Raw genomic sequence first — 27,479 nt, 5'->3', positions numbered from 1 at the left:
GTGACAGAGAGGGAGAGAAAGAGATTTTCCACCTGCTGGTTTACTTTCCAAATGACAGCTGGAGGTGGGCCAGGCTGAAGCCAGCTGCTCAGAACTTCATTTTGGGGCTAGTGCTGTGGCTTAGTAGGTTAATCCTCTGCCTGTGGCACCGGCATTCCACATGGGTGCCAGTTCGATCACATTGGTAGGAAGCTGGATTGGAAGCAGGATAGTCAGGACCTGAACCAGCACACTGATATGGGACGCCACGGTAAAAAATGGCAGCTTGACCAGCAGTGTCATAACACTGGCCTCTGAAGCATATTATCATTATTATTTTTTAAAGATCTATTTAGAGAGGCATTGAGAGAGAGGACCTCCATCTGCTGGTTCACTCCCAGATGGCCGCAATGGCTGGAGCTGAGCTGATCTGGAGCTCCCTAGGGTGCTTTGGTGCAGGGGCCCAAGGACTTGGGCCATCTTCTACTGCTTTCCCAGACCATAGCAGAGAACTAACTGGATCAGAAGTGGAGCAGCACCCATATAGGATGCCAGCACTATAGGCGGCGGCTTTACCCGCTATGCCATAGCACCGGCCCCTGAAGCATATTATTTTAAAATCATATTGTGACTGCCTGTCTGTGCTGTAAATTTATTTCCTTTTCTGGGCCTTTTAGTTTGTGGGATATAGTTACATTCCACTTTTTGATTGACACAATAGGAGAAATCAACTTGATTTGGCCTAGCCCATTTGGCCATCTGGGGAGAAAACCATTGGATAGAATATCTCTCTCACTTGCCTCTCCCTCTCTCTCTGCAACTCTGACTTTTTTTTTTTTTTTTTTTTTTTGACAGGCAGAGTGTACAGTGAGAGAGAGAGACAGAGAGAAAGGTCTTCCTTTTCCATTGGTTCACCCCCCAATGGCCACTCTGGCGGCGTGCTGTGGCCGGTGCACCGCACTGATCCGAAGCCAGGAGCCAGGTGCTTCTCCTGGTCTCCCATGTGGGTACAGGGCCCAAGCACTTGGGCCATCCTCCATTGCACTCCCAGGCCACAGCAGAGAGCTGGACTGGAAGAGGAGCGACCAGGACAGAATCCGGCGCCCCAACCAGGACTAGAACCCGGTGTGCTGGCGCCGCAGGTGGAGGATTAGCCAAGTGAGCCATGGCGCTGGCCAAACTCTGACTTTCAATAAATAAATAAGTCTTAGAAAGAATGAAAGAAGGAAAGAAATGCAATTAGCATTTAAAAAAAAAAATAGGCCAGTGAAACACTGCAGATAAAGTTGAAGTCCCTTTGTTACCACCCTGCCTCCCCTCCCTAGGGAGTCACTATTGTAGTGATTTATTTTTCAGTCTGTCAGGTTTATGATTTTTAAAATTACAAGGAAAAACTTGAATATTTTTTCCTTTTTGTATAACTCATACTAGGATCAGGAGGGGAAGATAGATGTGTAGTCATCTGAGTGTGCTTCGGGAAAGAGAAGGCCGTGGGAAGGACTGATTACTCTTTCTTTCAGAGATCTACATCCCGACCTGTCAGGGCAGTTGAAAGAACTCAGAAAGCATCTTGTGGAGAGCACCAATGAAATGGCCCCTTTAAAAGTTTGGCAGTTGCAAGGTAATAACATCATAGACACAATGTTAGCCTGCTTTTGGGCCTAAGTTTGTGGTATTAAAAAAGCACAATTTGAATTTGTTGTATGTATTCACATGATACCAGATTTTAAACAGAGTCATTAACTATGATTAGTCCTAAAAGAAAGTCCTTTTGTAGACAGGTAATGCTACATAAAAGTAATATGTGAATGCAGAATTTTTCTATGATCAAATGTGTAAGCTTATAACACTGAAAATATGTTGGAGTCTTTATGTTCCTGTATGTATACATTTCTTAAATTATATATCAATAGAGTGTTAGAGGCATATCAGTGTGTAGGATGTATCTGTACTTTCTGTTCCATAGAATTGTTTTTTTCCCTAATATTATCTACTAAAAGTGTTAATGTTATATTTTGTAAATTCGAAGAGGGAAAGGATTTGGGCTTGATCTAATCTTTACTAAATGTGTTAGTGTGTGCCCTGACATTTTATGCAGGTACTTCAGGAATGGTCTAATAAATAGGGATCTGTGGAGTGAATAAAATCAGAAATTAAATCATGGGCACATCTCTGTTACGATTCTCTTTTTTTCTCTCTCTCTCTTTTTTTTTTTTAACTGTCATGTCACCTTTTTTCCATTCATAAAGACATTACTAATTTAGTTCAGTTTTCTTAGCTGACCTGCAAGTATTTTCATAAGAAATCAAACCCAACATGGACCTTTTTAAAGATAGCTAGCTCCTCATGTGCTTCTGCGTGTGTACCAGGCAAGTATTTGGAAACTGCATTGTCTACCTGAGAATGGTGTAAAACAGCCAAATAATATGTTAGTGCCATTGTTCAAATTTTCACTTTGTAGGGACTCAGAGGGGGTCTCTGGTTTATTTTCTTAATGGACCTACCTACATTCAGTGCCTTCTTGAATTCCTTATAAAATTCAGTGGTCTCCTGGTCAAGTGTGAGTCGTCTTTTTAACCACAGGAAACCTTAAGGGCAATTTTTAAGGAGTTCAGTATGCCCCCACAATTTCTAGATAGGTGCCAAAGATTTTTCAAACTCTCTTGTATTCCAAAGTTTTAGGAAAAAGTATTTCTTTAGCAACTCTCCTTGCTGAATAGAGGTATCAAGTGACAGTGCCCAAAGACAGGTGTGACTTTTCTCTCCAAGAACAAGTTATTTGGAACCATGAGTGAATTTTGCAAAACAGTGCAGTAAAGCAAATCGGATGAACTTAATCCCAATTTAGTGCTCCAGAGGGCTCATGCCTGCATGGTTTGTCTCCTCTGTCATTGTCCACAACACTCTGAGAAGTGATAAGAATATGTGGGTACAGATTGTAGGCCCAGCTTCTCTCCAGTGTCTTTTAAAGGGCCTGTTCATCATGGGGCAGAGCCCTGTGCTCCTTTGTGCCATTGGCACCAAGCCTGGGGAGAGTGACCTCCTGGGATATCCACCTTGGATGGGAATGGTTGCTTTCCGAGGCATTCTTAATTGCCAAGAAAAGGATGAGAAGTAAATGTGGATTTCTTTTGCTTTTCATGGCATTAGATTAATATGTTCTGCATTTTATTTGACATTTTTGCAGATCTGAGTTTCCAGACTGCTGCCCGAATCTTGGCTGCTCCTGTTGAGTTAGCTTTGGTGGTTATGAAGGATCTTAGCCAAAATTTTCCTACCAAAGCCAGGTAATAAAGAGGTTTTAATGCTTTCTTCTCTTTAATATATAATACACAGTTATCTTTGTGTTTACATGTCAAATGAGGTAATTAAAATACAAAAGTGCTAGAACACAGCAATTCTGTTGCCACCACTAGCGCTGTCCTGAGAAAGAGCAAGACCAGTGTGCACAGATGGTGCCGATTATTTTCCTGACACTGACACTATCTAGATCCCTGACTTTACAATTAAATGACCTCTTTTTATCTCACTTTCCTCAGCAGTAGATGGGAATAGCAATCCTGCCTTTAAGGATTGGATGGGTCGCAAAATCCAACACTTGTGAATGTAACTAGTCTAGAGTCTGGCTCAGATCTTGGGGCTTTGCTTCCGGAAGGGTTTTTTAGACACCATCGTACTGAGTCTTGATGGAGAAGCTGAGTTGTAGAGGCTAAGCCTCTCGTTCATCATGCAGGATACACTTATCAACTTGTGATATGCTTTGGATTCTGTGATTTTTTTTTTTTTTTTTTGACAGGCAGAGTGGACAGTGAGAGAGAGAGACAGAGAGAAAGGTCTTCCTTTTACCGTTGGTTCACCCTCCAATGGCCGCCGTGGCTGGCGCGCTGCGGCCGGTGCACCGCGCTAATCCGATGGCAGGAGCCAGGTGCTTCTCCTGGTCTCCCATGGGGTGCAGGGCCCAAGCACTTGGGCCATCCTCCACTGCACTCCCTGGCCACAGCAGAGAGCTGGCCTGGATGAGGGGCAACCGGGACAGAATCCGGCGCCACGACCGGGACTAGAACCCAGTGTACCAGCGCCACAAGGTGGAGGATTAGCCTGTTGAGCCACGGCTCTGGCCCGATGTTGCTTTACAGTTCATAAATGTGTGAAAGAAACTGCTAAAATTTTTTTGTTAGGAACTGCTAACTTAAATAGTAGCCACTCTTTTTCCTTTTTATTTGCAACTTTTTTTTTTTTAATTTGAAAGGAAGATGGGAGTGAGAGATAAGAGAGAGAAATCTCCCAACAGCCGATTCACTTGCCAAAATCTTGCAACCAACAGTTAATTCCATTCTGGTCTCCCACATGCGTGGCAGAGGTCCATATACTTGGGTCATGTTCTGCTGCTTTCCGAGGTGCATTGGCATGAAGCTGCATTGGAAGTGGAGTAGCTGGAACTCAGACTTTTTTTTTTTTTTGACAGGCAGAGTGGACAGTGAGAGAGAGAGAGACAGAGAAAGGTCTTCCTTTTACCGTTGGTTCACCCTCCAATGGCCGCTGCGGCCGGCGCACGGCGGCCGGTGCACTGCACTGATCCGAAGCCAGGAGCCAGGTGCTTCTCCTGGTCTCCCATGCGGGTGCAGGGTCCAAGGACTTGGGCCATCCTTCACTGCACTCCCGGGCCATAGCAGAGAGCTGGCCTGGAAGAGGGGCAACCGGGACAGAATCAGGCACCCCAACCGGGACTAGAACCTGGTGTGCCAGCACCACAGGCGGAGGATTAGCCTATTCAGGCGTGGTGCTGGCCCAGACATGCTTTCTGATATGGGGTTTGGATGTCCCAAGTGGTGGCTTAACCTGCTATGCCACAAAGCCCACCCTGCATGGTAGCCATTCTTTTTTTTCGAGAGTCTGTATAGAATCTTTTGACTTCAGATGTGAGATGTTTTATAAATAAATTTGTTTATTTCTTACTATATAAAAAATAATCTTAAGTAGATTTTATAAATCATGTAGAAAATCCATATTTAAGGGCTTAGTGCTGCGGCACAGCAGGTTAAAGCCTAGCCTACAGTGCTGGCATCCCATATGGGCACCAATTTAAGTCCTAGCTGCTCCATTTCCAATCCAGCTTCCTGCTAATGCTCCTGAGAAGGCAGCAGAGGATGGCCCTTGGGCCCCTGCACCTATGTGAGAGACCTGGAAGAAGCTCCAGGCTCCCGGCTTCAGATCAATTCTGGCTGTTGCGGCCATTTGGGGAGTGAACCAGCTGATGGAAGACCTCTCTCTGTAACTGTCTTTCAAATAAATAAAATAAATCTTTTAAAAAAAAATCCATATTTAGTCTAACATTTGGAAATGCACATAGTTTCATTTCCAGCATAGGGTGAACCGTCTGTTCGTAGCCGGTTGAGTTGTTGTCCTTCAGTCTGTGAGGGGTAACATGTACAGGAGAGACAGATACACATATTCAACTGAGAACCTGGAGACAGCTGCCTGTGCTTTAAAATGATTCTGTCAGCAGCTTTTCTTTGGAGTTGCAGCTTCACAGTAAAGAAACATGCACATCTGAGAGGAGAGACTACATACGTCAATTGTAAAGGTTGAAGGTTTTCCCTTTTAGTTTTTTGTAATTTATTGAGCAATATATATCATACTTAAAAATAAGGAAAATGGTGATATTTATATCAAATGTTAAACTGAAGACTGATAATGTTTTCTTTCCTCAGAGCAATAACGAAAACAGCTGTGAGTTCAGAACTTAGAGCCGAAGTGGAAGAGAATCAGAAGGTATTCACTGGTGAAAAATAATGACCATTTGTTTTGTATTGTATGTTTAAATATGAAGAAGTCTAAGTTTAACCTTGGCATTTAACAGTATTACACTTCTCTGTCAAAGATGGTAATACTTTTTGTGCATTTCTGTAGTGTTTGCATTTTTAGTTTTTTTTTTTTTTTTTTTTTTTTTAAAGATTGTATTTATTTGAGAGGTAGAGTTACAAACAGTGAGAAGGAAAGACAGAGAGAAAGGTCTTTCATCCACTGGTTCACTCCCCAAATGGCCACAACGGCCAGAGTTGAGCCAATCCAAAGCCAGGATCCGGGAGCCTCTTTCAGGTCTCCCACATGGGTGCAGGGTCCAAGTGCTTAGGCCATCTTCTACTGCTTTCTCAGGCCATATCAGAAAGCTGGATCAGAAGTGGAGCAGCTAGGACTCCCCTATATGGGATGCCGGCATTGTAGGCGGTGGCTTTACCCGCTGTGCCACCACGCCGGTCCCGCGTTTTTAGTTCTTAATCAGAGTTGAATGTGACTACAATTGAAAACATCAAATGGTGCTACCAAATGGTTTAGAAAAAGAATGCCCCCTAGCATGTCTCACCCCAACTGTGCCCCTCTTCTCTGAGGCACCTCCTTTCAACTCTTGGCAGATCCTCCCGCCATACTTCTAGGTAGTAATTCTTAGGTAGGGACTGGATTTTTCAGTTTCAGATCTTGTGTGTTGCCCTCATGTTTTGAGGGTTAGGTTTGTCTTTCACTGCCTTCTCATTCATGTCCCTCCACTGCTGCTCATGGGAGCTTTTCCTATCTTTCTGTCTTCCCAGTCTTTTATGTTGTGATTTTATCCAGTTTTGATCTGCTCTAATATGAACTTGTTTCTGGTTATGCCTAGTATATAACATATCTTTAAACCTTTTTTTAACCTCCTTTGTTGGATTCTATGTCTTTGTTTTTGGTTTATTCCTTTATTTTGGTATAGCACATACTTTGTGAGAGAAGAGGAATGCCTTTTTCACTTCTGTTTTTATTGATTGATTGTCTGGGTATGCAGTTCTAGAGTGGAATGGAAGTCATTTAGAAGTTTGAAGGCTTTGTTGCTGAACATTTTGGTTTCCATTTGGCTGTTGAGAAGTCTGAAGCCTATGTGTGAGAAGTGTTTTTTCTGTTGAATCATCTAGGATTTTTTTCTCAACAGTCATCAGAAATCTTAAGATAGGCCACTAATACAAAATCTCTACTCCTGGATGGTTGGTAGGCCTCTTAAATGTGGAAGACCATTTTCTTTGGTCTTAGGAAATTTTCTTGAATTCCTTGCAGTCCTTCACCATGATTTCTCTTTGCCAAATAATCTTTATTTTTGTTTTATTTATTTTTAAATATTTATGTTTTCATTGAGCTTGAAAGACAGCATCACATACACACAGATCTTTTTTTTTTTAAAGATTTACTTGTTTATTTGAAAGGCAGAGTTACAGAGAGGCAGAGGCAGAGAGAGAAGAGAGGTCTTCCATCCACTGATTCACTCCCCAAATGGCTGCAATGGCTGGAGCTGGGCCAATCCAAAGCCAGGAACCTGGACCTTCTCCAGGTCTCCCGTGTGGGTACAGGGACCCAAGGTATTGGGCCATCTTTCACTGCTTTCCCAGGCCATAAGCAGAGAGATGGATTGGAAGTGGAGCAGCTGGGATTTGAACCAGTGCCCATATGGGATGCCAGCACTGCAAATGGGGGCTTTACCTGCTATGCCACAGCACCAGCTTCAGGGATTGTAGAAAGCTTAAGGTAGGAACTTTACAGCTTTCCCTTGTGTGTGGCAGGAGCCTAAGCACTTGAGCCATCACCTGCTGCCTACCAGAATGCATTTGCAGGAAGTTAGATTAGAAGTAGAGTAGCCAGGGCTCATACTGGCACTCTGATTTGAGACGTGGATGACCCAAATGGCAGCTTAACCCACTGCATCACAATGCTGGCCCCTATTTATTTATTTATTTACTTTAAAGATTTATTTATTTTATTTGAAAGGCACAGTTATAGAGTGGGGAGGAGACAGAGAGAGATCTTCCATCCCCTGGTTCATTCCCCAAATGGGCATAACTCCAGGTCTGGGTCAGGCTGAAGCCAGGAGCTCAGAACTCTGTCCAGGTCTCTCACATGGTTGGCAGGGCCTAAGCACTTGGGCCATTTCTACTGCTTTCCTAGACATATTAGCAGAGAGCTGGATCAGAAGTGAAGCAGCTGGGACTTGAACCAGTGCCCATATGGGATGCTGGTGCTGCAGACGGAGGCTTAACCTGCTATAGCATAGTACCAGACCCTGACTTTTTTAACAAAACCTTTTTTCTGGGAAGGATTTTTATCCTCTTTGCTGAGAATTTGATTGGTTGTCAATATTTTTTTAGGAGATCTTATTGTCTCTGTTTCTAATTTGAAAGGCAGAGACTACCGTCTGCTAGTTGGTACCCCTAATGCCTGCGATGCCTGTGGCTGGGCCAGACGGTGGCCAGGAGATGGGGAACTCAATCCAGATCTTGCCTTTGAGTGATAAGAACCCAATCATTTGAGCCATCACTGCTGTCTTTCAGGGTCTACATTAGCAGGAACTAGAGCTAGGATTCGAACTCAGGTTCTCGTATGAGGTGTGGCCATGTGAACTGCTAGACCAAATGTCCATCCCTAGTTGTCAGATTTCTTTTATTTCCATGAATTTTTGTTGCTCGTGGAGTCTCCTTTTTATGGTATTTTGTGTGATTTTTTTTCTCTGCAATATCTACTTCTCTTAAGGTGCAAGTTTTTGTTTTGGTGTCTCGCCTTTAGTGGAGAAAGCCTCCCTGAGGTGCCTGATGGTCTGTGACGGTTGCTCACTTGTGAGCCTCCCGCACTGAGAAGCTGTTTGGAAGCCCCAAGAATGGGGCTTGTTGACTGGAGGGTGCCCTGGTATCATTTCCTCCAAACGCAGTGTTGATAGCATCTGTGACCCTTTTGTCTTGGACTGCTTAATCTCCAGAAAAGGATCTGCTGGTCTGCTGGGAGGGTGCAGTCTGAGCCCAGTAGAGAAGAGCATTTGGTAATTTGCTCTCACCCCCTGTTTCCATGGTGAGACCTCCTATCCTCACTTGGGTTTGATGTCCAGAGGCCTTGGATTCTCTTTACTCTTTCTAGGTAATGAGCCTCCACTTTTCCGGAGTAGGGAGAACAGTGACAGCAGTCACCTGGGCTGTGGGGAATCAGCAGGGGAGCTGGGGGCTTGTGTCTGACAGACTCTGTCAGAACCCACTTTTTAATTCATTAGTCACCTTTTCAGGGGTGTGCGTGCGTGTGTGTGTATGTGTGTGTGTGTCTGCTTTCCTGTGCCATAGTAGAGAGCTGGATCGGAAGTAGAGCAGCCAGGACTCCAACCAGCGTCCATACGGGATGCTGAAGGCGGTGGTTTTACCTGCTATACCACAGAACCAGCCCCACCCTTACCTACTTTTAAACTTCCAGAATAACCATATCAAATGTTACCTTAAATTTAGTGAGTTTTGACTCTCAATAAAGAAATAGTGTTAAACCATTCAGGCTTTATATTGGTATTTCTTGGATTCCTGATTTTTTTGAGTGAAACATTTTATTAAACTGCAAAACACATACATAAAGTACTTAAAAATATAAAACACCTACACAAGTGTGTACATACACTAAATGTTTTTATTTATTTTTTAATTTTTTTGCCAGGCAGAGTTAGACAGTGAGAGAGAAAGACAGAGAAAGGTCTTCTTTCCATTGTTTCACTCCCCTAATGGCTGCCACGGTTGGCGCTGTGCCGATCCGAAGCCAGGAGCTGGGTACCTTCTCCAGGTCTCCCATGCGGGTGCAGGGCCCAAGCACTTGAGCCATCCTCCGCTGCCCTCCCAGGCCACAGCAGAGAGTTGCACTGGAAAAGGAGCAACCGGGACTAGAACCCTGGGTGCTGGCGCCACAGGCGGAAGATTAGCCAAGTGAGCTGCGATGCCGGCTACTCTAAATCTTTAGTATTATGACTTTTCCGAAGTGAATCCACCTGTGTTACCAGCTTCCAGATCTAGAAATTGATCTGAGCTGGATTTACCTTTTCAGCCAACTCAGTGTTTCTTAGCCTTGGAATGTGTGCCGTGCACACCCCACAGTCTGGGAGGGAGTGCATATGGAGTTCTTGTTGCCCATGAAAGGAATTCCAGCTCTCAGTTGCTGTAACTATGCAACTTGCTTATCTGTCTTTTTAGCTGACAAAAATTGTGTGTATATATATATATATATATATATATATGAGATACAGCATGTTTTTGAAAAGTGCAGACACTGTGGTGTTATCCCTGTATCTTGCTGGCTATTTGTAGCAGAAGCGACAGCTTTCTCATTGTTGCTTCCCCTCCATACAACACTGTCCTCTCTCCCACTTACCACTGGTGAGTAAAGGGAACACAGCAGTCCCTGTCCTCCCCCCGCTGTGTGTTACAGAAAGATTAGTTCTGGCCCTGGGATCCGAATGATTTCTTTCGTTCTCTCCTGTATGGCTTAGCTCCCTATGAATGACAGTCCAGGTTCCTTTGAGAGAAACGAATGAATGGAAGGGGTACAATTCACGAGGAGCTACACTGGGGACTCAGCAGTGTTTCTGTCAGCTTAGGCAGGTCTCAGGGGCTACGCTGCCATCTTTGTGCAAGGCTGCCACAGTCTTGGGGAGCAGCATGAGGCTCCGTCTTGGGGAGCCTCATGGAGGCCACGTCTTAGCAGTGACCTTGGTTGCACTGTGTGCTCTTTTCAGCAAGACAGCCTTTTCTTGGTGTGCTTTAATTTGAAGGTATAAGCGAGATGTATGGGGTTTTAAAAGCCATTTTTGTTAAATGTCTGGACTTTGTCTAGGAGTTCTAGCTGCTGTCCACAGCTGTCACAATCTTTGTTGGCACCACAAATTGGGAGGGCAGCAGAAGTGTAAGAAGGAGGAGTAGCAAGCTTACGTAGCTACTACCTGGCATTAATGAGCAAAGGTAAGGAGAATTCAGGAGCTAGTGTGGCCCGCAGTTACAGATACTGACCTTGTTCTGTGTTTGATATTAAAGGTGTAAATCAGTGTCTGTGAAGGACTTAGCTTTGTTATGAAGGGAAAGCAAAATTTGATGTTCCATTGATGTCCAGTGTAAAGGCAAAATACTAGCTTCATTTCCTGGCAGGCAGTTTAGAGAAGTATTATTGGAAGAGGAAACCTAAAGAACAAAATACCTTTTTTTATTTCATTTTTATTTGTTTTTTTGATAGGCAGAGTGGACAGTGAGAGAGAGAGAGACAGAGAGAAAGGTCTTCCTTGTCTGTTGGTTCGCCCCTCCAATGGCTGCTGTGGCTGGCACACCGTGCTGATCCAAAGCCAGGAGCCAGGTGCTTCTCCTGGTCTCCCATGCAGGTACAGGGCCCAAGGACTTGGTCCATCCTCCACTGCCTTCCCGGGCCACAGCAGAGAGCTGGCCTGGAAGAGGAGCAACCGGGACAGAATCCGGTGCTCCGACTGGGACTAGAACCCAGGGTGCTGTGGTCGTAGATGGAGGATTAGCCTATTGAGCCGCGGCGCCGGCCCAAAATACCTTTTTTTAAAAAAAGTTATTTGAGTGGCTGGTGCTGTGGTGCAGTAGATTAAGCCACTGCCTCGGTGCCGGCATCCCGTATGGGTACCGATTGAAGTCCCAGTTGCTCCACTTCAGTCCAGCTTCCTGCTGATGTGCCAGCGAAAGCAGTGGAAGATGGCCCACGTCTTTGGGCCTTGTCACCCACACAGGAGACCCAGAAGCTCCTGGCTCCAGCCTGGCTCAGCCCTGGCCATTGCAGTCATTTGGGGAGTGAACCAGTGGATAGACAATCTCTCTCTCTCCCTCTCTCTCTTTCTCTCTCCTATCTGTGTGTGTGTGTGTGTGTGTGAATGTATGAACTCTGCCTATCAAATAAGTCAGTCTTTTAAAAAAAAGTTATTTGAATGGCATAGAGAGAGAAACAGACACACACATACCCACAGAGCTCCCACCTGCTGATTTATTCCCCGCTGGGGTTGGAGGCAGGTACTAGAGGCAGGAGCTGGGAACCCCACCCAGGTCTCCCAGCTAATTACTTAAACCATTGCTGCTGCCTCGTGCTCTCTATTGGCAAGAAACTGGAGTCAGGAGTTGGAGCTGGGAATTCAACCCAGGCACTCTGATGTGGGATATAGACGTACAATTTTTTTTTTTTTTAAGATTTATTTATTTATTTGAAGGTCAGAGTCACACAGAGAGAGGAGAGGTAGAGAGAGAGAGAGAGAGAGAGATCTTACACCTGCTGGTTTACTCCCCAGTTGACTGCAACGGCCGGAGCTGCGCGTATTGAAGCCAGGAGCCAGGAGCTTCTTCACATGGTCTCCCATGTGTGTGCAGGGGCCCAAGCGCTTGGGCCATCTTCTACTGCTTTCCCAGGCCATAGCAGAGAGCTGGATCAGAAGTAGAGCTGCTGGGACTCGAACCAGTGCCCATGTGGGATGTCGGCACTGGAGGCGGTGGCTTTATCCACTACCACCGGCCCCACAGGCATCTTAATTGGTAGGCCAAAAACTTGCTCAAGAGTAAAATATCTTAGTATATCGTGGGGACAGGAAGAAACGTGTTATTTTTAGAATTAAGTACAATATTATTTATTTAATGAGTTATTTACATTTTCTTTTTGTAGAAGTGGCTTTTAGTGCTTGGTGTATGTCTGCTCCATGTAGGAAACAATTGTATTTTAATCATCATAAAGTTGATAGAGTGGGAGGAGACTGAACCAATGGTTTCATTTAGTGTAATAGGTGCTAAGAAGTGTATGTGGGAGCATAAAGAAGGAAATCTGAATCCAGCTTCAGATTGTCAAGATTTGTACAGTTAATAAAGCCCAGAAATATTGAAAGTTTGGGTCAATATTTTCTTGCTACTTTCTAATATACTTTTTTACATTTTTCAGTATTTCAAGGGAACTTTAGGATTACATCCTGGCGACTCAGCTATTTTCATCAATGGACTTCATATTGATTTAGATACGCAGGATATATTCAGGTATGGATGATATTTTTCACTCTGTGGAAAGCTTTTATAATGTATAGCTCCTTGTGACATGTGTGGTCATCATTCCTAAGGCTTTCCAGGCCCTACTGTGTGCGTGGGTAGGCCATGGTGTGATGAGGGTAAGCAGCGTGACTGTGGTCGTCTGTGTCACGGCATACGTTCCATGCCGTAGTGCTTTTTGGGGATACCTCATAGAGCTGTAGCTCTGTTCGCCATAGAACAGCAGAGAGAGTAGGCTGTTGGGCCTCTGCACACAGTGTGAGGAGGTTTATTTATTTATTTATTTATTTTTATTTTTTTTGACAGGCAGAGTGGGCAGTGAGAGAGAGAGAGACAGAGAGAAAGGCCTTCCTTTTGCTGTTGGTTCACCCTCCAATGGCCGCTGCGGCCAGTGCACCGCGCTGATCCGATGGCAGGAGCCAGGTGCTTATGCTGGTCTCCCATGGGGTGCAGGGCCCAAGGACTTGGGCCATCCTCCGCTGCACTCCCTGGCCACAGCAGAGAGCTGGCCTGGAAGAGGGGCAACCGGGACAGAATCCGGTGCCCCAACTGGGACTAGAACCCAGTGTGCCGGCGCCACAAGGCGGAGGATTAGCCTATTGAGCCGCGGTGCCGGCGTGTGAGGAGGTTTATTTAAAATGCTGTGTCTAGGGCCTCAGAAGGCTTTCTGTCCACATTACTGGATAATAACTTTTTTGTTGTGCAAATATGGTTCAGGATTAAATTGCTCTAAATTGTCTTCATGACTTGTGAGTGGGAAGTTGACAGTCAGAATTTTGCTTTTGTCTTTAGAATTAAAACTGACACAGTTGACCCTGGCTTCATAAGAAGCAAGACAGGCCGGCGCCGCGGCTCACTAGGCTAATCCTCCACCTTGCGGCGCCAGCACACTGGGTTCTAGTCCTGGTCGGGGCGCCAGATTCTGTCCCAGTTGCCCCTCTTCCAGGCCAGCTCTCTGCTGTGGACTGGGAGTGCAGTGGAGGATGGCTCAAGTTCTTGGGCCCTGCACCCCATGGGAGACCAGGATAGGCACCTGGCTCCTGCCATCGGATCAGCGTGGTGCGCCCGGCCATTGGAGGGTGAACCAACGGCAAAGGAAGACCTTTCTCTCTGTCTCTCTCTCTCTCTCACTGTCCACTCTGCCTGTCAAAAAAAAAAAAAAAAAAACAAACAAACAAAAAAAAAAACAACAACAAGACAAGCAGTGCCAGTGCTTCAGAAGAAGCTGTTTCCACAGTAGGATAGTTTCTCATTAGCTATTTTAATTAGTTGTTGTGTGCATTATTGCATTACAGTGCTAGTAACAAGTTAATAAAATGGACATGATTACTGTAAAAAATTGTCCACATGGGTTTTTTTTAATATATATAAAGATAATTCACAGAGAAGAAATAGCAGGTGAAATTTTTTTTGTTTAAGATTTTTTTTTTATTTGAAAGGCAAAGTTACAGAGGGAGGAGAGACAGAGAGAAGAGAAAGAGGTCTTCCATCTGCTGGTTCACTCCCCAAATGGCTGCAACAGCCAGAGCTGGGCTGATCCGAAGCCAGGAGCTTCTTCTGGGTCTCCTAACCGGGTGCAGGGGCCCAGAAACTTGGGCCATCTTCTATTTCTTCCCCAGGCCAGAGCAGAGAGCTGGATTGAAAGTGGAGCAGCCAGGACTTGAACCGGCACCAATATGGGATGCCAATGCAGCAGGTGCCAGTTTAACCCATTATGCCACAGCACTGGTCCTTAAATGGGTTTTTATGGAGTGATTTTTTATAGATGTGTTTTAAAATACATATTTAAGTTTTATGTAGTATTTACATATTATGTATATATAATGTATAAATATAATATGTATATACTTGTAAATCTCTCAGAGTTTATTAACTTGTATTTACTCATTGTAAATAATTTTCAGTAATGGAGAAAAAAGAACCAAAGTTTTCTTCCTAACATTTTATCCACTTAACCTGTCTTTTCTACCTCCCCAGCAGACATCAAAGTTGGGTGTGAATTCTTCACGATTTTTTTCTGGGTTCACATGTATGTTTGTCTCTGTAAATTGATACTGATGTTGAAACATATATCTGTAATGTATCTTTTTCTGTTTTTTTTTTTTTTAAATTCATTTCAAAATACTTTAGATGTGCATTCAGTTATAAGAAATAATACAGATTAACATACTGTCTTTAAAGACAGGTACAGTAGCATAAAATCAGGGTTATTTTATCCTCATGTTATATGTTTATACTTAGAGATAATTTATACATACATGGGTAAGTGTAAATAAATATGGTACACGAAGGAGTCCTGTGTACTTTGTTCTGTGAATTTTGATGTGATAAGACAAAGGTTGGCTCTCTTTTGATTTCCCAACTGATCTGAGTTAGCATTGAGTTTTTACTGAGAGATGTTTTTTGTAACAAGGGTTTTTTTTTTCAAGTTTTTTCTCTACTAAATACCTGTCTTTTCCCAGTCTTTTTGATACATTGAGGAATGAAGCTCGAGTAATGGAGGGCCTGCATAGGCTGGGAATAGAAGGGCTTTCTCTCCATAACATCTTGAAACTGAACATCCAACCATCCGAGTCTGACTATGCGGTAGACATCAGGAATCCTGCTGTTGCCGTGAGTAATCCTTTGGGTGATCCAGGGGTTTTCTGATCAGGTACTTCTACTGCAGTTTTCTGGCTTGTCTTTAGTGGGTGTTACATTATTCCCACCATCTCTTTTGTTGCTGCTCTCCAGATGGCTATAACAGCCAGCAGTGGGCTGGGACAAAGCCAGGAGCCAGGAGCTCCTCCTGGGCCTCCCACACGGGTTGTAGGGCCCAAGCACTGAAGCCATCTTCTGCTGCTTTCTCAGGCTATTAGCAGAGAACTGGATCAGAAGTAGAGAAGCTGAGACATGCCCATATGGAATGTTGGTATCATAGGCTGTAGCTTTACCCACTGTGCCACAGTGCCGTCCCCAAATTGATATTTCTTGACACTAGTCCTTTATTGGTTTTGGAGGCTGAAAATATCTTCACCTATTTTGTAATTTGTCTTTTAGTCGCTTGTTTCTCTGTGTCTTTGAAAATGGCCTGGGATCATATGATTCTTTTTAAATATTTATTTATTTATTTATTATTTGAAAGAGTTATAGAGAAAGGTAGAGACAGAGAGAGAGAGAGAGAGAGATCTTCCATCCTCTGGTCTCCCATGTGGGATCAGGGCCGAAGGACTTGGGCCATCCTCTGTTGCTTTCCCAGGCACATTAGCAGGGAGCTGGATTGGAAATGGAGCAGCCAGGACTTAAACCAGTGCTCATATGGGATGCTGGCACTGCAGGCTGGGGCTTTAACCTGCTTAGCCACAGCACTGGCCCTTATGATTCGTAAAATAATTTAAAGTGTTACTGTTATTTCACTGACAGGTGATTAATGTGTATGCCTCATGTTATCTTTTTCTAGTGGGTCAACAACTTGGAGGTTGATAGCAGATACAGTTCGTGGCCTTCTAATCTGCAAGAGTTGCTTCGACCCACTTTTCCTGGTGTTATCCGGCAGATCAGGAAGAACTTGCATAACATGGTAATGAACTTGCCTCTTACTGTTTTAGCTGTGAACTCTGTTTCTCTCTCCTTTGCCTTCTTCCCTACCTTTTTGTCCTATATGGAATGTTCACTTGTGGACCAGCTGCTTCCCTTCCACCACAGCCAGATGTGCTCCATGCTCACAGAGCAGGCCTTTGGCATGTCTCGATCATTTGTAGGCCTGTGAGCCATCGCAGCAGTATTACAGGCACCATCACTGTGTGAGGAAGTACTCCTCGTCCTTAAGGTGTGTGGTCCAGACTGTGCTGTCTTAAATGCTTTTTTTTTTTTGTTGTATTTTAAGACTTTATTTTTAGAGAAGTTTTACGTTCACAGCAACATTGTTTAAGTCTTAAAATAGTTCTCCCTTTTACTCAGGAAGTACATGTTGCTACTCTTCAGTATCTTATTTGCTAAAATCTGCCAGTTCAGTTTATCCCTGAAGTCTTTTTGTGAGTTCCTACTTGTCACTCTGTATTTCACTGCTTTACAGAGATGAAGGAAGAGCGTTCTTACCAGGTCCTCTGTTCCCCTCTTGCTCCTTCTCTTCCCTCATGTAGCTGCTCTAGGGAGCAGGTTAGTGCCAAGGTTGTCTGCCTCGGAACTTGCAAGGGAAACTGCTTTCTGAACTTTTCTCTGCCTTTAAAAACATTCTGTTTACTTATTTTCATTTTATTTTAAAGTCAGAGATCTATCCACTGGCTCAATCCCCAAGTGCCCACAACAGCCAGAGCTAGATGAGGCTGAAATCAACAGCCCAGAACTCAATCTGAGCCTCTTAAGTGGGTGGCAGGGACCCAAATACTTGAGCCATCTCCTGTTGCCTCTCTGGATGTACATTAGCAGGAAGCTGGACTAGAAGTGGAAAAGCCAGGACCTGAACCAGGGACTCTGATATTGGTTGCAGGTATCACATGCAGGGAGCCAACTGCTCCACCAACACCTGTTCCACTTTTCTCGATCTTTTTTTTTTTTTTTATTTTTTTTATTTTTTTTATTTTGAAAGTCAGAGTTACACAGAGAAAGGAGAGGCAGAGAGAGAGAGAGGTCTTCCATCCGCTGGTTCACTCCCTAGATGGCCACAAAGGATGGAGCTGCGCTGATCCGAAGCTAGGAGCCAGGAGCTTCTTCCAGGTCTCCCATGTGGGTGCAGGGCCCTGAGGACTTGGGCCATCTTCTACTGCTTTCCCAGGCCACAGCAGAGAGCTACATTGTAAGTGGAGCAGCTGAGACTCGTATGGGATGCTGGCATTGCAGGCTGCAGCTCTACTCACTACCAGACAGTGTTGGCCTCTCAATATTTTTTTTAATAATTTGCTTGTTTGTTTGCTTGTCTATTTGAATGGCAGAGCAACAGAGAGAGGAAGAGAAGGAGAAAGAAGCTGATTTTCCATCTATTAATGCATTCCCCAAACAGCCACAATAGCCAGGGCTGGGCCAGGCTGAAGCCAGGGTTCAGGATCTCTATCTGGACCTCCTGTGTGGGTGGCAGGGCCTCAAGGACTTGGGTCATTATGCACTGCCTTCCCAGGCACATCAGCAGAAAGCTAGAATGGAAGTGGAATAGCTGAGACTTGGACTGGCACTCTGATATGGGATGCCAACATTGGAGCTGGGAACTTAATCCACTGCACCACAATGCCAGCCCTTTTCTCTTTTATTTATTTCTTTGAAAGGCAGAGGGAGAAAGAGAGAGGGAGGGAGGGAGGGAGGAAGGGAGAGTGAGAAAGAGAGAAAGAGAGAGTGAAAGTGGGAGGAGGAAGGAAAGGGGAGCAAAAAGAGAGGGACCTTTCATCTTCTGGTTCATTTCCCAAACGGCTGTAACAGCCAGGTGTGGGCCAGGCTGAAGCCAGGAGCCAGGAACTCCACCCTGGTATCCCTCATGGGTGGCAGGAGCCCAAGTACCTGGGCCCTTTTCTGTCGCCTTCCAGGGCACATTGACAGAGATCTGGATTGGAAGCAGAACAGCCAAGATTCCAGCTGTGCTCTAATGTGGGATGCCAACAAGGGCAGCAGTCTAACCTGCTGTGCCAAAACGCTGGCCCCCTTTTCTTGTTCTTGAAACCAATTTTTTCTTTCCAATCAAAATTTCTTTTTCTTTCCTTTCTTCTTCTCCTTCTCCTTCTTCTTTCTTCTTCTTCTTCTTTTTTTTTTTTTTTTTTTTGGTAAAGATTTATTTATTTATTTATTTATTTGAAAGGCAGAATTACATAGATAGAGAGCAAGAGAGCGAGCTTCCAACTTCTAGTGCACTCCCTAGGTGGCCACAATGGCTTGGCTAGACTAGACTAGGCTGAAACCAGGAACCTGAAATTCCATGGCTGTCTCCCACGTGGGTGGCAGAGGCCAAGCACTTGAGCCATCATCTGCTGCCTTCCCAGGAGCAGTAGCAGGGAGCTGGATTGGAAGCAGAGCAGCTGGGACTTGTACCAGTGCTCAGATTGTGCACATCTAGCCACAACAGCCCCCACCCCAGTCAAAATTTCAAACTCTTTCTTACCATGTGTCTTTTTATTTTATTTTTTTAAAGGAAAGATTTATTTTTTATTTATTTGAAAGGCAGAGAGAGAAGGAGAGAGAGAAAGAGAGCTTCCATCCACTAGTTCACTCCCCAAATGGCCAAAATGGCCCAGGGCTGGTCCAGGCTGAAGCCAGGAGCCAGAAGCTTCTACCAGGTCTCCCACATGGGTGCAGGGGCTCATGTACTTGGGCTGTACTCCTTTGCTTTCCTAGGTGTTTTAGCAGGGAGCTGGATCAGAAGTGGGGCTGCCTGGTACTCGAACTGGTGCCCATATAGGATGCTGGTGTTGCAAGTGGCATCCTTACCTGCTGTGCCACAACACTGGCCCCTGCACATTTTTTTCAGCTTTATTTAATTGAAAAGCAGAGATGGGTGTGGTAGGATGGGATCTTCTATCCACTGGTTCACCCCCTAAATTATTTGGGCCAGGCCAAAGCCAGTAGCAGGGAACTCCATCTGGGTCTCCCACATGGGTGGTAGGAACTCAAGTATTTTGGCCATCATCCACTGCTTTTCAGGCACATCAGCTGTGAGCTGGTTTGGAAATGAGTGGCCTGGACCCGCTGGCATTCTGACATGGAATGTGGGCATCCCAGGTGACAGTTTACCCCTGTGTGCCGCAATGCCTTCCTCTGTCTGCACTTTATTAAATGAGAGAGAGTATTTATAGGTTTCTTGGAACATAGTAGGTGCTTCATATGTGACAGTGATTACTGTCATCTAAGAATTGGGTTGTAAATGAATTTGTAATTTAGAAATCCTTAGAAATGAAATTACAAAAGGGAAATCTCCCTTTTCCTAGATGGCAGAGGTGAAAAATTTGGTTTTTGTGTGATGAGGTAGAAGAATAGGTGTAGCAGCATGAAGTACAGTGCCCAGGTAATCAGCATAAATCCATGAGAAAGTCATTTAGTGCTTCAGTTCCACTTTCTTTGCACTTAGTGGGAAATAACTCCTATTGGTATAATTCCTCTTCTTTTTGGTTCAAGACTAACTGGCTTCCTACCGAAAGACTAACTGCATTTCTACTGGCCTGGGAACATTAGTGTATCTCTTCATGTGTTCTTCCCTCCTTGTCTCCACAGGTTTTTATGGTTGATCCTGCACATGAGACCACGTCAGAGTTGATTAACACAGCTGAGATGTTCCTCAGTAATCATATACCTCTAAGGTAACACTAGCATTGATTTGAGGATGGGTCTTGTTTAACTGATGTTTTGTCATTCTTCAGTGCACGTCTGGTGCAGTTGAATTTTAAGAAAATTAATACTTGGAATCATTCATGGCAGTTTGATTTTCCTTGATATAAAGTCAGTCTCTTTTAGGATAGAGAATTTGATTTTCAGTGAACAGAAGCTTACCACCAGTAGTTTGTCATCTCAGCTTGCTTCCCAGTAGAAGGGAATTTTCCTGGTTGATGTCCATGTTTCAGATCCCAATTCCACTACTGTTGGAGTTTAGAACTTTGCCAGTCGGGTTTGTCACACTGTCGGGGACCAGATGCATCTGCAGCCTTTTGTACATGCAGCAGACATGTGTTTTCACTTGTGTTGCCAGCTCTCCTCACGGGACACTGAGTGGCTGGCTGTCAACCGTTCCTTACAGGAACAATGTTTTAAGGGATTTACATATAAGTGTTAAAATACTTTCACTTAACAGTCTGAATATTTCTAGTAATTTTACATATTGATGAAATTTGAATTCTTAGGAAACTCTTGAAACAACAAATACTGCTGAATGTCTCATGCCCAGCACTGGGCAAACTGCTAGGGGTGTTATTGAAGCCATATTCCTAGCTTCTTGGAAGAAACCCTCTGCGTACTTTGAAATATGTTAACAAGATATTTGATCAAGATGCTCTATCCTGCTGGTCATCAAGTGTGTTAGCACTGAAAGACTTGAGATGCAGATGTTGTGAGGAGAAGGTGGATTTCAGATAGGCATTGAAAAAATAGAAGGTTTGATTGCTAGAATAGCAAACAGATTTGGAGTTTAATGAAGTTTTTCATGTAAAACATGAATATAACTTGAACAGATACAGGAATAAATTACTAGATTACTCACTATAGTCATTTTTTTCTTTTTGAAATTTATTTGAAAAGCAGAGTTACAGAGAGAGAGACAGAGAGAGAGATTGATCTTTTCCATGCTGGTTTATTCCCCAAATGACTTCAATGGCCAGAGCTGGAAAGATTCGAAGCTAGGAGCCAGGACCTTCTTCCCAGTTTCCCATGCAGATACAAGGGCCCAAGCGCTTGGGCCATCTTCTGCTGCTTTCCCAGGTACATTAGCCAGGAGTTAGATTGGAAGTGGTGCAGCCAGTACTCAAACCGGCACCCATATGGGATGCTGGCACTGCAGGCAGTGGCATTTACCTGCAGCACCACAGCACTGGGCCCCAGAATCGTGTTTTGATTAAAAGAGAAATATTAGATCACAGCAGTTGGTGCATGGTACAAAAGTGGACACCAATTTCACATTGATTGGCTTGTGCTGAGGAGCAAGAAGAGGGAAGGTGGTCTTGAGATTGCAAGGGTAGGTGAGAAGGTGGTGGCACTTGAACTCCTAGGCCCCAGAAAGATGTGCTGTGGGCAGTTTGTGGGAGCCCCAGGCCTGTGGGCTGTTCCTTGACTCACTGTGTGAGCTGTTGTGCGCCTGTACAGAAAGAAGTATTGGCGGGGCTGCGGAGAGGAGGCGCACATCTGTCAGAGTCCCCGGCAACAAGTTGGCACTTGTCATGGGACTGGGCCCAGGAAAAGCTGAAGTCTTCAATTTTTGGCTTAGCTAACAGAAGACGTCTGATGCCCTTTCTCAAAAGTGGAAACCTACCGAGGGTTATGAGGAAGTAATGAGGTTCTGATGTTATAATTAGGTTTTAGCCCATGTGTTTATTTTCATAAGACTAGGCCATTTCTGCACATAGCCTACACATGTAATTTTTGTCATAAGGGGGATTTTAAAAGAAAAGGACAGTTTTTATCTAAAAATGAGCTGTCTCCTCTTCCCACTCACATAGGCGAGTGTTCCCCAAAGTTCATAGAATTATAGATGTGCTTTAGTGCAAAAAAAAAAAAAAACCTTTGAAATTCATGCATAGCTTTTTATAGTACACATTTTCTGTGAACTTTAAAAAAATGTTTTTATTTGAAAGACAGACATAGGGAGAGACAGAATTTCCACTTGCTTGTTCATGTTCCCCCTACCCCCAACCTACCCCCAAATGCCCTTAAATGGCCAGGGCTAGACCAGGCCAAAGCTAGCACTCAGAATACGATCTGAGGCTCCCATATGAATGGCAGGGACCCAAGTTCTTGAATAATCAACTGCCACCTTCCAGGGTGCACATTAACAGGAAGCTGGAAATCTGGAATTAAAAGTGTAAGGAGGGGCTGGCTTCGGGGTGCAGCAGGTTTTATGTTGCTCCCTGTAACACCCACGTGAGCACTGGGTCGAGTTCCTGGCTGTTTCATTTCTTTCTTTCTTTTCTTTTCTTTTTTTTTTTTTTTAAGATTTATTTATTTATTTGAGAGACAGAGTTACAGAGAGGTAGAGGCAGAGAGATAGAAATCTTCCATCTGCTAGTTCACTCCCCAAATGGCTACAATGGCCAGAGCTGCACCAATCCAAAGCCAGGAGCCAGGAGCTTCTTCAGGATCTCCCACATGGGTGCAGGGGCCCAAGGACTTGTACCATCTTCTACTGCTTCTCCAGGCCAGAACAGAGAGCTGGATTGAAAGTGGAACAGTCAGGTCTCGAACCAGCGCCCATATGGGATGCCAGCATTGCAGGTGGCAGTTTTACCTGCTATGCCATAGTGCCGGCCCCAGTTTCATTTCTGATCTAGCTCCTTGAGCATGCACCTGGGAAGGCAGTAGAAGAGGGCCCAAGTGCTTGGGCTCCTGCTACACCAGTGAGAGACCTTGATAGAGTTCCAGGTTCCTAGCTTCAACCTGGCCCAGCCCTGGCCGTTGAGGCCATTTAGGGAGTAAACCAGCAGATGGAAGATCTTTCTCTCTGTCTCTTGCTGTCTTTCTGTAACTCTGTCTTTCAAATAAATAAAATATTAAAAAAAAAAAAAGTGGAGCTGGGGCTTGAACCCAGGCACTTCAGTATGTGATGTGATAGTGAGGACCTCCTGTGCTTGTATTCTACACACACCTTTTCAGAGGTAACTACTGGTATTCATTTGATATGTATGTGTGTGTGTGTGTGTAAGTATTTATTTGAGAGGCAGAGTTACAGACAGGGAGAGACAGAGAGGAAGGTCTTCCATCTGCTGATTTACTCCCCAAATGGCTGCAATGGGTGGAGCTAGGCTGATCTGAAGCCAAGAGCTTCTTGGTCTCCCATGTGGATGTAAGGACACAAGCACTTGGGACATCTCTCATAGCTTTGCCAGGTACACCAGCAAGGAAATGGACCAGGAGTGGAGCAGCTAGCACCCAAATGGGATGCTGGCACTGCAAGCAGAGGCTTGGTCTACTATGCCACAGGGCTGGCCCCAATTTGATGTTTGATGTATACTTTTTTCTTCTATTTTAAAACCTTTGTTTAAGCTTGGACTCTGTATTTTTATAATCATGTTAATCATTACTATTGATATATTATTATTGACTGAACTCCATAGTTTATACTGTGATTCATTTTTGAATTGCGCATGTATGAATTTTCTCTAAAGTATGATGTCAATATCTGTGTTACACATTTGTTGTCCTAAAAACCCTGTCTGCTCCACCTATTTGTCCTTTCTTCCATTCCCCAGACTCTTGGCAATCACTGATCTTTTTCATTGACTCCATAGTTTTGCCTTTTCCAGAAAGTTACATAGTTAGAATCATGCAGGCTGGAGCCTCTTCAGATTGGCCTTTTTCACCTAAACATACATTAAGATTCTTTTAATTTGTTTTTGACTCGGTGGTTTATTTTATCCATTATATCCATTAAAAGGGGCATATGTTGGGTGGGCATTGTGGCGTAGCTTGTTAAGCTGTCCCTTGGGACATGGACATCCCATATGGGCGCCAGTTCAGTCCCAGCTGCACCACTTCCAATCCAGCTCCCTGCTGTTGCACCTGGGAAAGCACGAGAGGATGGCCCAAGTGCTTGGGCCCCTGTACATGCATGGGAGACTTGGAGGGAACTCCAGGCTCCTGGTTTAAGCTTAGCTCAGCCCTAGCTGTTGCGACCATTTGTGGGGTAAACCGGCGGATGGAAGAGCTCTCTCATTTTCTGTCTTAACTCTGTCTTTCAAATAAATAAATCTTAAAGAAAATGTTTAAATAAAGAGAAAAAAGATAAAGAGGTATGTGTCTCAAGCAACAGTAAAGGCATCACAGGGGTCACCCACATCCCGTAGTGGAGTTCCTGGGTTTGAGTGCCAACTCCACTTTTCCCAGAGCTTCCCACTAATACATACTCTTGGAAGTAGTAGATGATAACTCAAGTACCTGGGTCCCTGCCATACATGAGGGAGACCTGGATGGAGTTCCAAGCTTCTTGTTTTGGCCTAACCCAGCCTTGGCTGTTGTGAGCATTTGGGAAGTAAACCAGTGGATGGAAGGTCTCTCTCTGTCTCGTTCTGCCTTTCAAACAGAAAATGATGATAAATAAATATATAAATTTTAAAAAATTTTGTTTTACAGATACACTCCACTTTGTTTATCCATTTACTTGTCAATGGTCATCCTGGTTCTGACCAAGTTTTGTCAACCGTAGATAAAGTTAGTGCAAAGATCTGTATGAATTTTTTATGTGGACATACGTTTTCTGTTCCTCTGAGTCAATACTAAGCAACACAATTGCTAGATTGTGGGATAAGGGTATGCTTAGTTTCATAAGCGACTGCCCAGTTGTCTTCCTAAGTGGCTGCACCATTTTGTTTTTCCGGCATCAGTGGTAGCAGGAGTTTCACATCCTCACCAGCATTTCGTATTGTCAGTATGTTTGTCTGTCACAGTAGATGTGTAGTAGTATGCCAGTGTTGTTTCAATGTACTAGCCTCTGATGACATATGATGTTCACTGTCTTATTTATTTATCATCTGTATGCTTTGTTTGCTAACATGTTTGTTGAGACCTTTTGCCCATTTTTTTAGTTTGGTTGATTGCCTCCTTATGGTGAAGTTTTAAGAATTGTGTATTTTGGATACTGGTCCTTTTTCTGATAGCCCTTTTACAAAGATTCTTCTGCCAGTTTGTGGCTTGTCCTTTCATCATGTTAACAGTGTCTTTTGCAGAGCAAGTTTTAAATTTTAATGAAGTCCCACTTACTGATTTATTTTTCCTTTCATGGATTGTGCCTTGGGATCAACATGTCATTGCCAAAACCAAGATCACCTAAATTTTCTTCTCTATTGATATCTTCTAAGAGTTTTATAGTGTTGTGTTTTACATTTAGGTCTGTGATCCACATGAATTGATTTTTGTGAAGGGTGCAAGGTTTGTATTTAGATTCATTATTTTGCACATGATGTCTAGTTGTTCCAGCATCATTTGTTGGAAAGACTGTCGATTGAACTGCTTTTGCTCCAGTATGGTGGCTGGGGTTTTATTTTGCCAACCAGTCTATAGTCATACGGTGATGTCTCTTTGTGATTTATTTCTTTATTGAAAATTTAATAAACTTTAACTTTGCTTATAACTTTTTACTCCAGGATGAGTATTTTCTGCTTTTCTTATACCTATAGTTCTCATGTTGCTTGTGTTATGACTCAAATGCCCTCTTTTCCATTTAACAGTCTGAAATTTCCATTTTCTCTAATTTTGGCTTAAAGGCAGAACAACATTTCCACTTAAAACAATAGCACAGCCCTTTGTGTCAGTCAAGGAATCTTTTCGTGATGTAAAAACTGCTTGCTCTTACAGCAGATTCGTCCATTCCACATTTGAGAACCTGCTGCTTTGCAAGTGGTATGGTTTCCCACTGGCTACAGTGGCCGGGAGGGCAAGGGCTGCCATTCATTGTAACCAGTTGCGTTCTTTGAGAAGTTTCTTTTTCTTCTTTCCCCTCCCCCTCCAGAATTGGTTTTATCTTTGTGGTTAATGACTCTGAAGATGTTGATGGGATGCAAGATGCCGGAGTGGCTGTTCTGAGAGCATATAACTATGTTGCACAAGAAGTGGATCATTACCATGCCTTCCAAACTCTGACACATGTATGTTTTTGTCCACAATGACAAAACATTCTTTTAATCTAACTTACTCTAAAAAAACAGTGTGTGATAAGCAGATTTGTTATTTCTGTGAAGAGAAAAAGTAAAAGTTGTTTGCATGAATTCTATGTGTTTCACAGGGATTGCCTCTACTTAAAATTATTTTTTTTTAAAGATTTATTTATTTATTTGAAAGGCACAGTTACAGAGAGGCAGAGGCAGAGAGAGAGAGAGTCTTCTATTCACTGGTTCACTCTCCATATGGCCACAACTGCCAGAGCTGGGTGGATCCAAGGCCAAGAGCCAGGAGCTTCTTCTGGGTCTCCCATGCAGGTGCAGGGGTGCAAGGACTTGGGCCATCTTCTGCTTTCCCAGATTATAACAGAGAGCTGTACTTTAAGTGGAGCAGCCAGGGCTTGAACTGGTGTCCATTTGGGATGCCGGTATGGCAGTCACCACTTTACCTGCTATGCCACAGTGCTGGCCCCTCTACTTAAAATTGATTTACTAACAATAATAGATTGCTGAGATGTTGTCACAGTCCTAGGAGCCCTCCTGCTATATCTCATTCTTCTGTTCTTTGCTGATTTGAGATCCATAGTTAAAGTCTTTTGGCAAATGTGACATTCTGTACTTGTTTTAGAAAAAGTTTCCTTTTTTTTCCTTTGTGAGTGTCATATTTTGTAGGACTTAGTTTAATATTCAAGTCATAAGATTCTATTTCACTTAACCATCCAGCTTTTCCATTTTTTACCTACAATTCTGAAATGCCTTGATTTGTGTATACATTTAGGACATTTACTTGCTCAAGTTCAGAAGAAAATTCTCCTTGTTTTCTTGTATTTTTTCTTTTTTTTTAATTTCTTTTTTTTTTGTTTTTTTTTTTTCTGTTTTTTTTCTTGTATTTTTTTTTTCCTGTTTTTGAGTATAACCAACTTTATGAGTAACAGTTCTTTTGTTTTAGTTAATGGTCACTATTAAAAACCATTTTTAAGGCTATTAATTTTCACTCTTTTTACCCCAAAACCTGATGTTAGTCTGCTGTTTTTTATTTATATTATGTCTACTGGCAAGAGATTCATTTTTGATTTATTCATTTTTTTGTTGGAGAGTTCATTTATTTCTCTAACATTTGCTAAAGTCCCTCCACGTACCAGGCCTCGTACTGATGTGAGGGGTACAATGTACAGTAAAATTTCACCCCTGTCCTCAAAGGCCCTGCAGCCTTGGCCTTGTGGGGGCACATGTACAGACTGGTGATGCCGTGTGGTGCGGTGAGCTCAGCCAGCTGTGGCTGCACAAAGACTACCCCTACCCTATCACCGCAACCTGGGAATGGCGTTTGGCATATTTTAGGGTGGGAAGTTGTGTCATTTGAGCCCAGGACAAATGGGAGTCAGTTGAATCCGGCTGCAAATCAGAGGTGGTATTG

At 43.7% G+C, this 27,479-nt stretch overlaps 1 protein-coding gene and 1 non-coding gene across 3 annotated transcripts in view; one reads left to right on the top strand and one right to left on the bottom strand.

Annotated features, from left to right (window-relative positions):
• The window catches only part of UGGT1 (UDP-glucose glycoprotein glucosyltransferase 1), a 120,465-nt gene that overhangs the window by 29,950 nt on the left and 63,036 nt on the right, over nucleotides 1-27,479 (top strand). For both annotated transcript variants that reach the window (XM_062183271.1, XM_062183198.1), the window contains exons 9-16: nucleotides 1,500-1,600; nucleotides 3,167-3,266; nucleotides 5,691-5,751; nucleotides 12,715-12,806; nucleotides 15,278-15,428; nucleotides 16,255-16,374; nucleotides 19,983-20,068; nucleotides 25,915-26,050. In XM_062183271.1, the coding sequence (XP_062039255.1) occupies nucleotides 1,500-1,600; nucleotides 3,167-3,266; nucleotides 5,691-5,751; nucleotides 12,715-12,806; nucleotides 15,278-15,428; nucleotides 16,255-16,374; nucleotides 19,983-20,068; nucleotides 25,915-26,050 (847 nt within the window). The remainder of the gene's footprint in view (nucleotides 1-1,499; nucleotides 1,601-3,166; nucleotides 3,267-5,690; nucleotides 5,752-12,714; nucleotides 12,807-15,277; nucleotides 15,429-16,254; nucleotides 16,375-19,982; nucleotides 20,069-25,914; nucleotides 26,051-27,479) is intronic.
• LOC133768592 (small nucleolar RNA SNORA73 family) lies at nucleotides 2,838-3,040 on the bottom strand. The gene has a single exon (XR_009867029.1). It is a non-coding gene; the product is annotated as a small nucleolar RNA SNORA73 family (small nucleolar RNA).

The sequence above is a fragment of the Lepus europaeus genome, chromosome 1 (assembly GCF_033115175.1).
Source record: "Lepus europaeus isolate LE1 chromosome 1, mLepTim1.pri, whole genome shotgun sequence".
NCBI lineage: Eukaryota > Metazoa > Chordata > Mammalia > Lagomorpha > Leporidae > Lepus > Lepus europaeus.
This window is presented reverse-complemented; position numbering and strand designations above follow the sequence as displayed.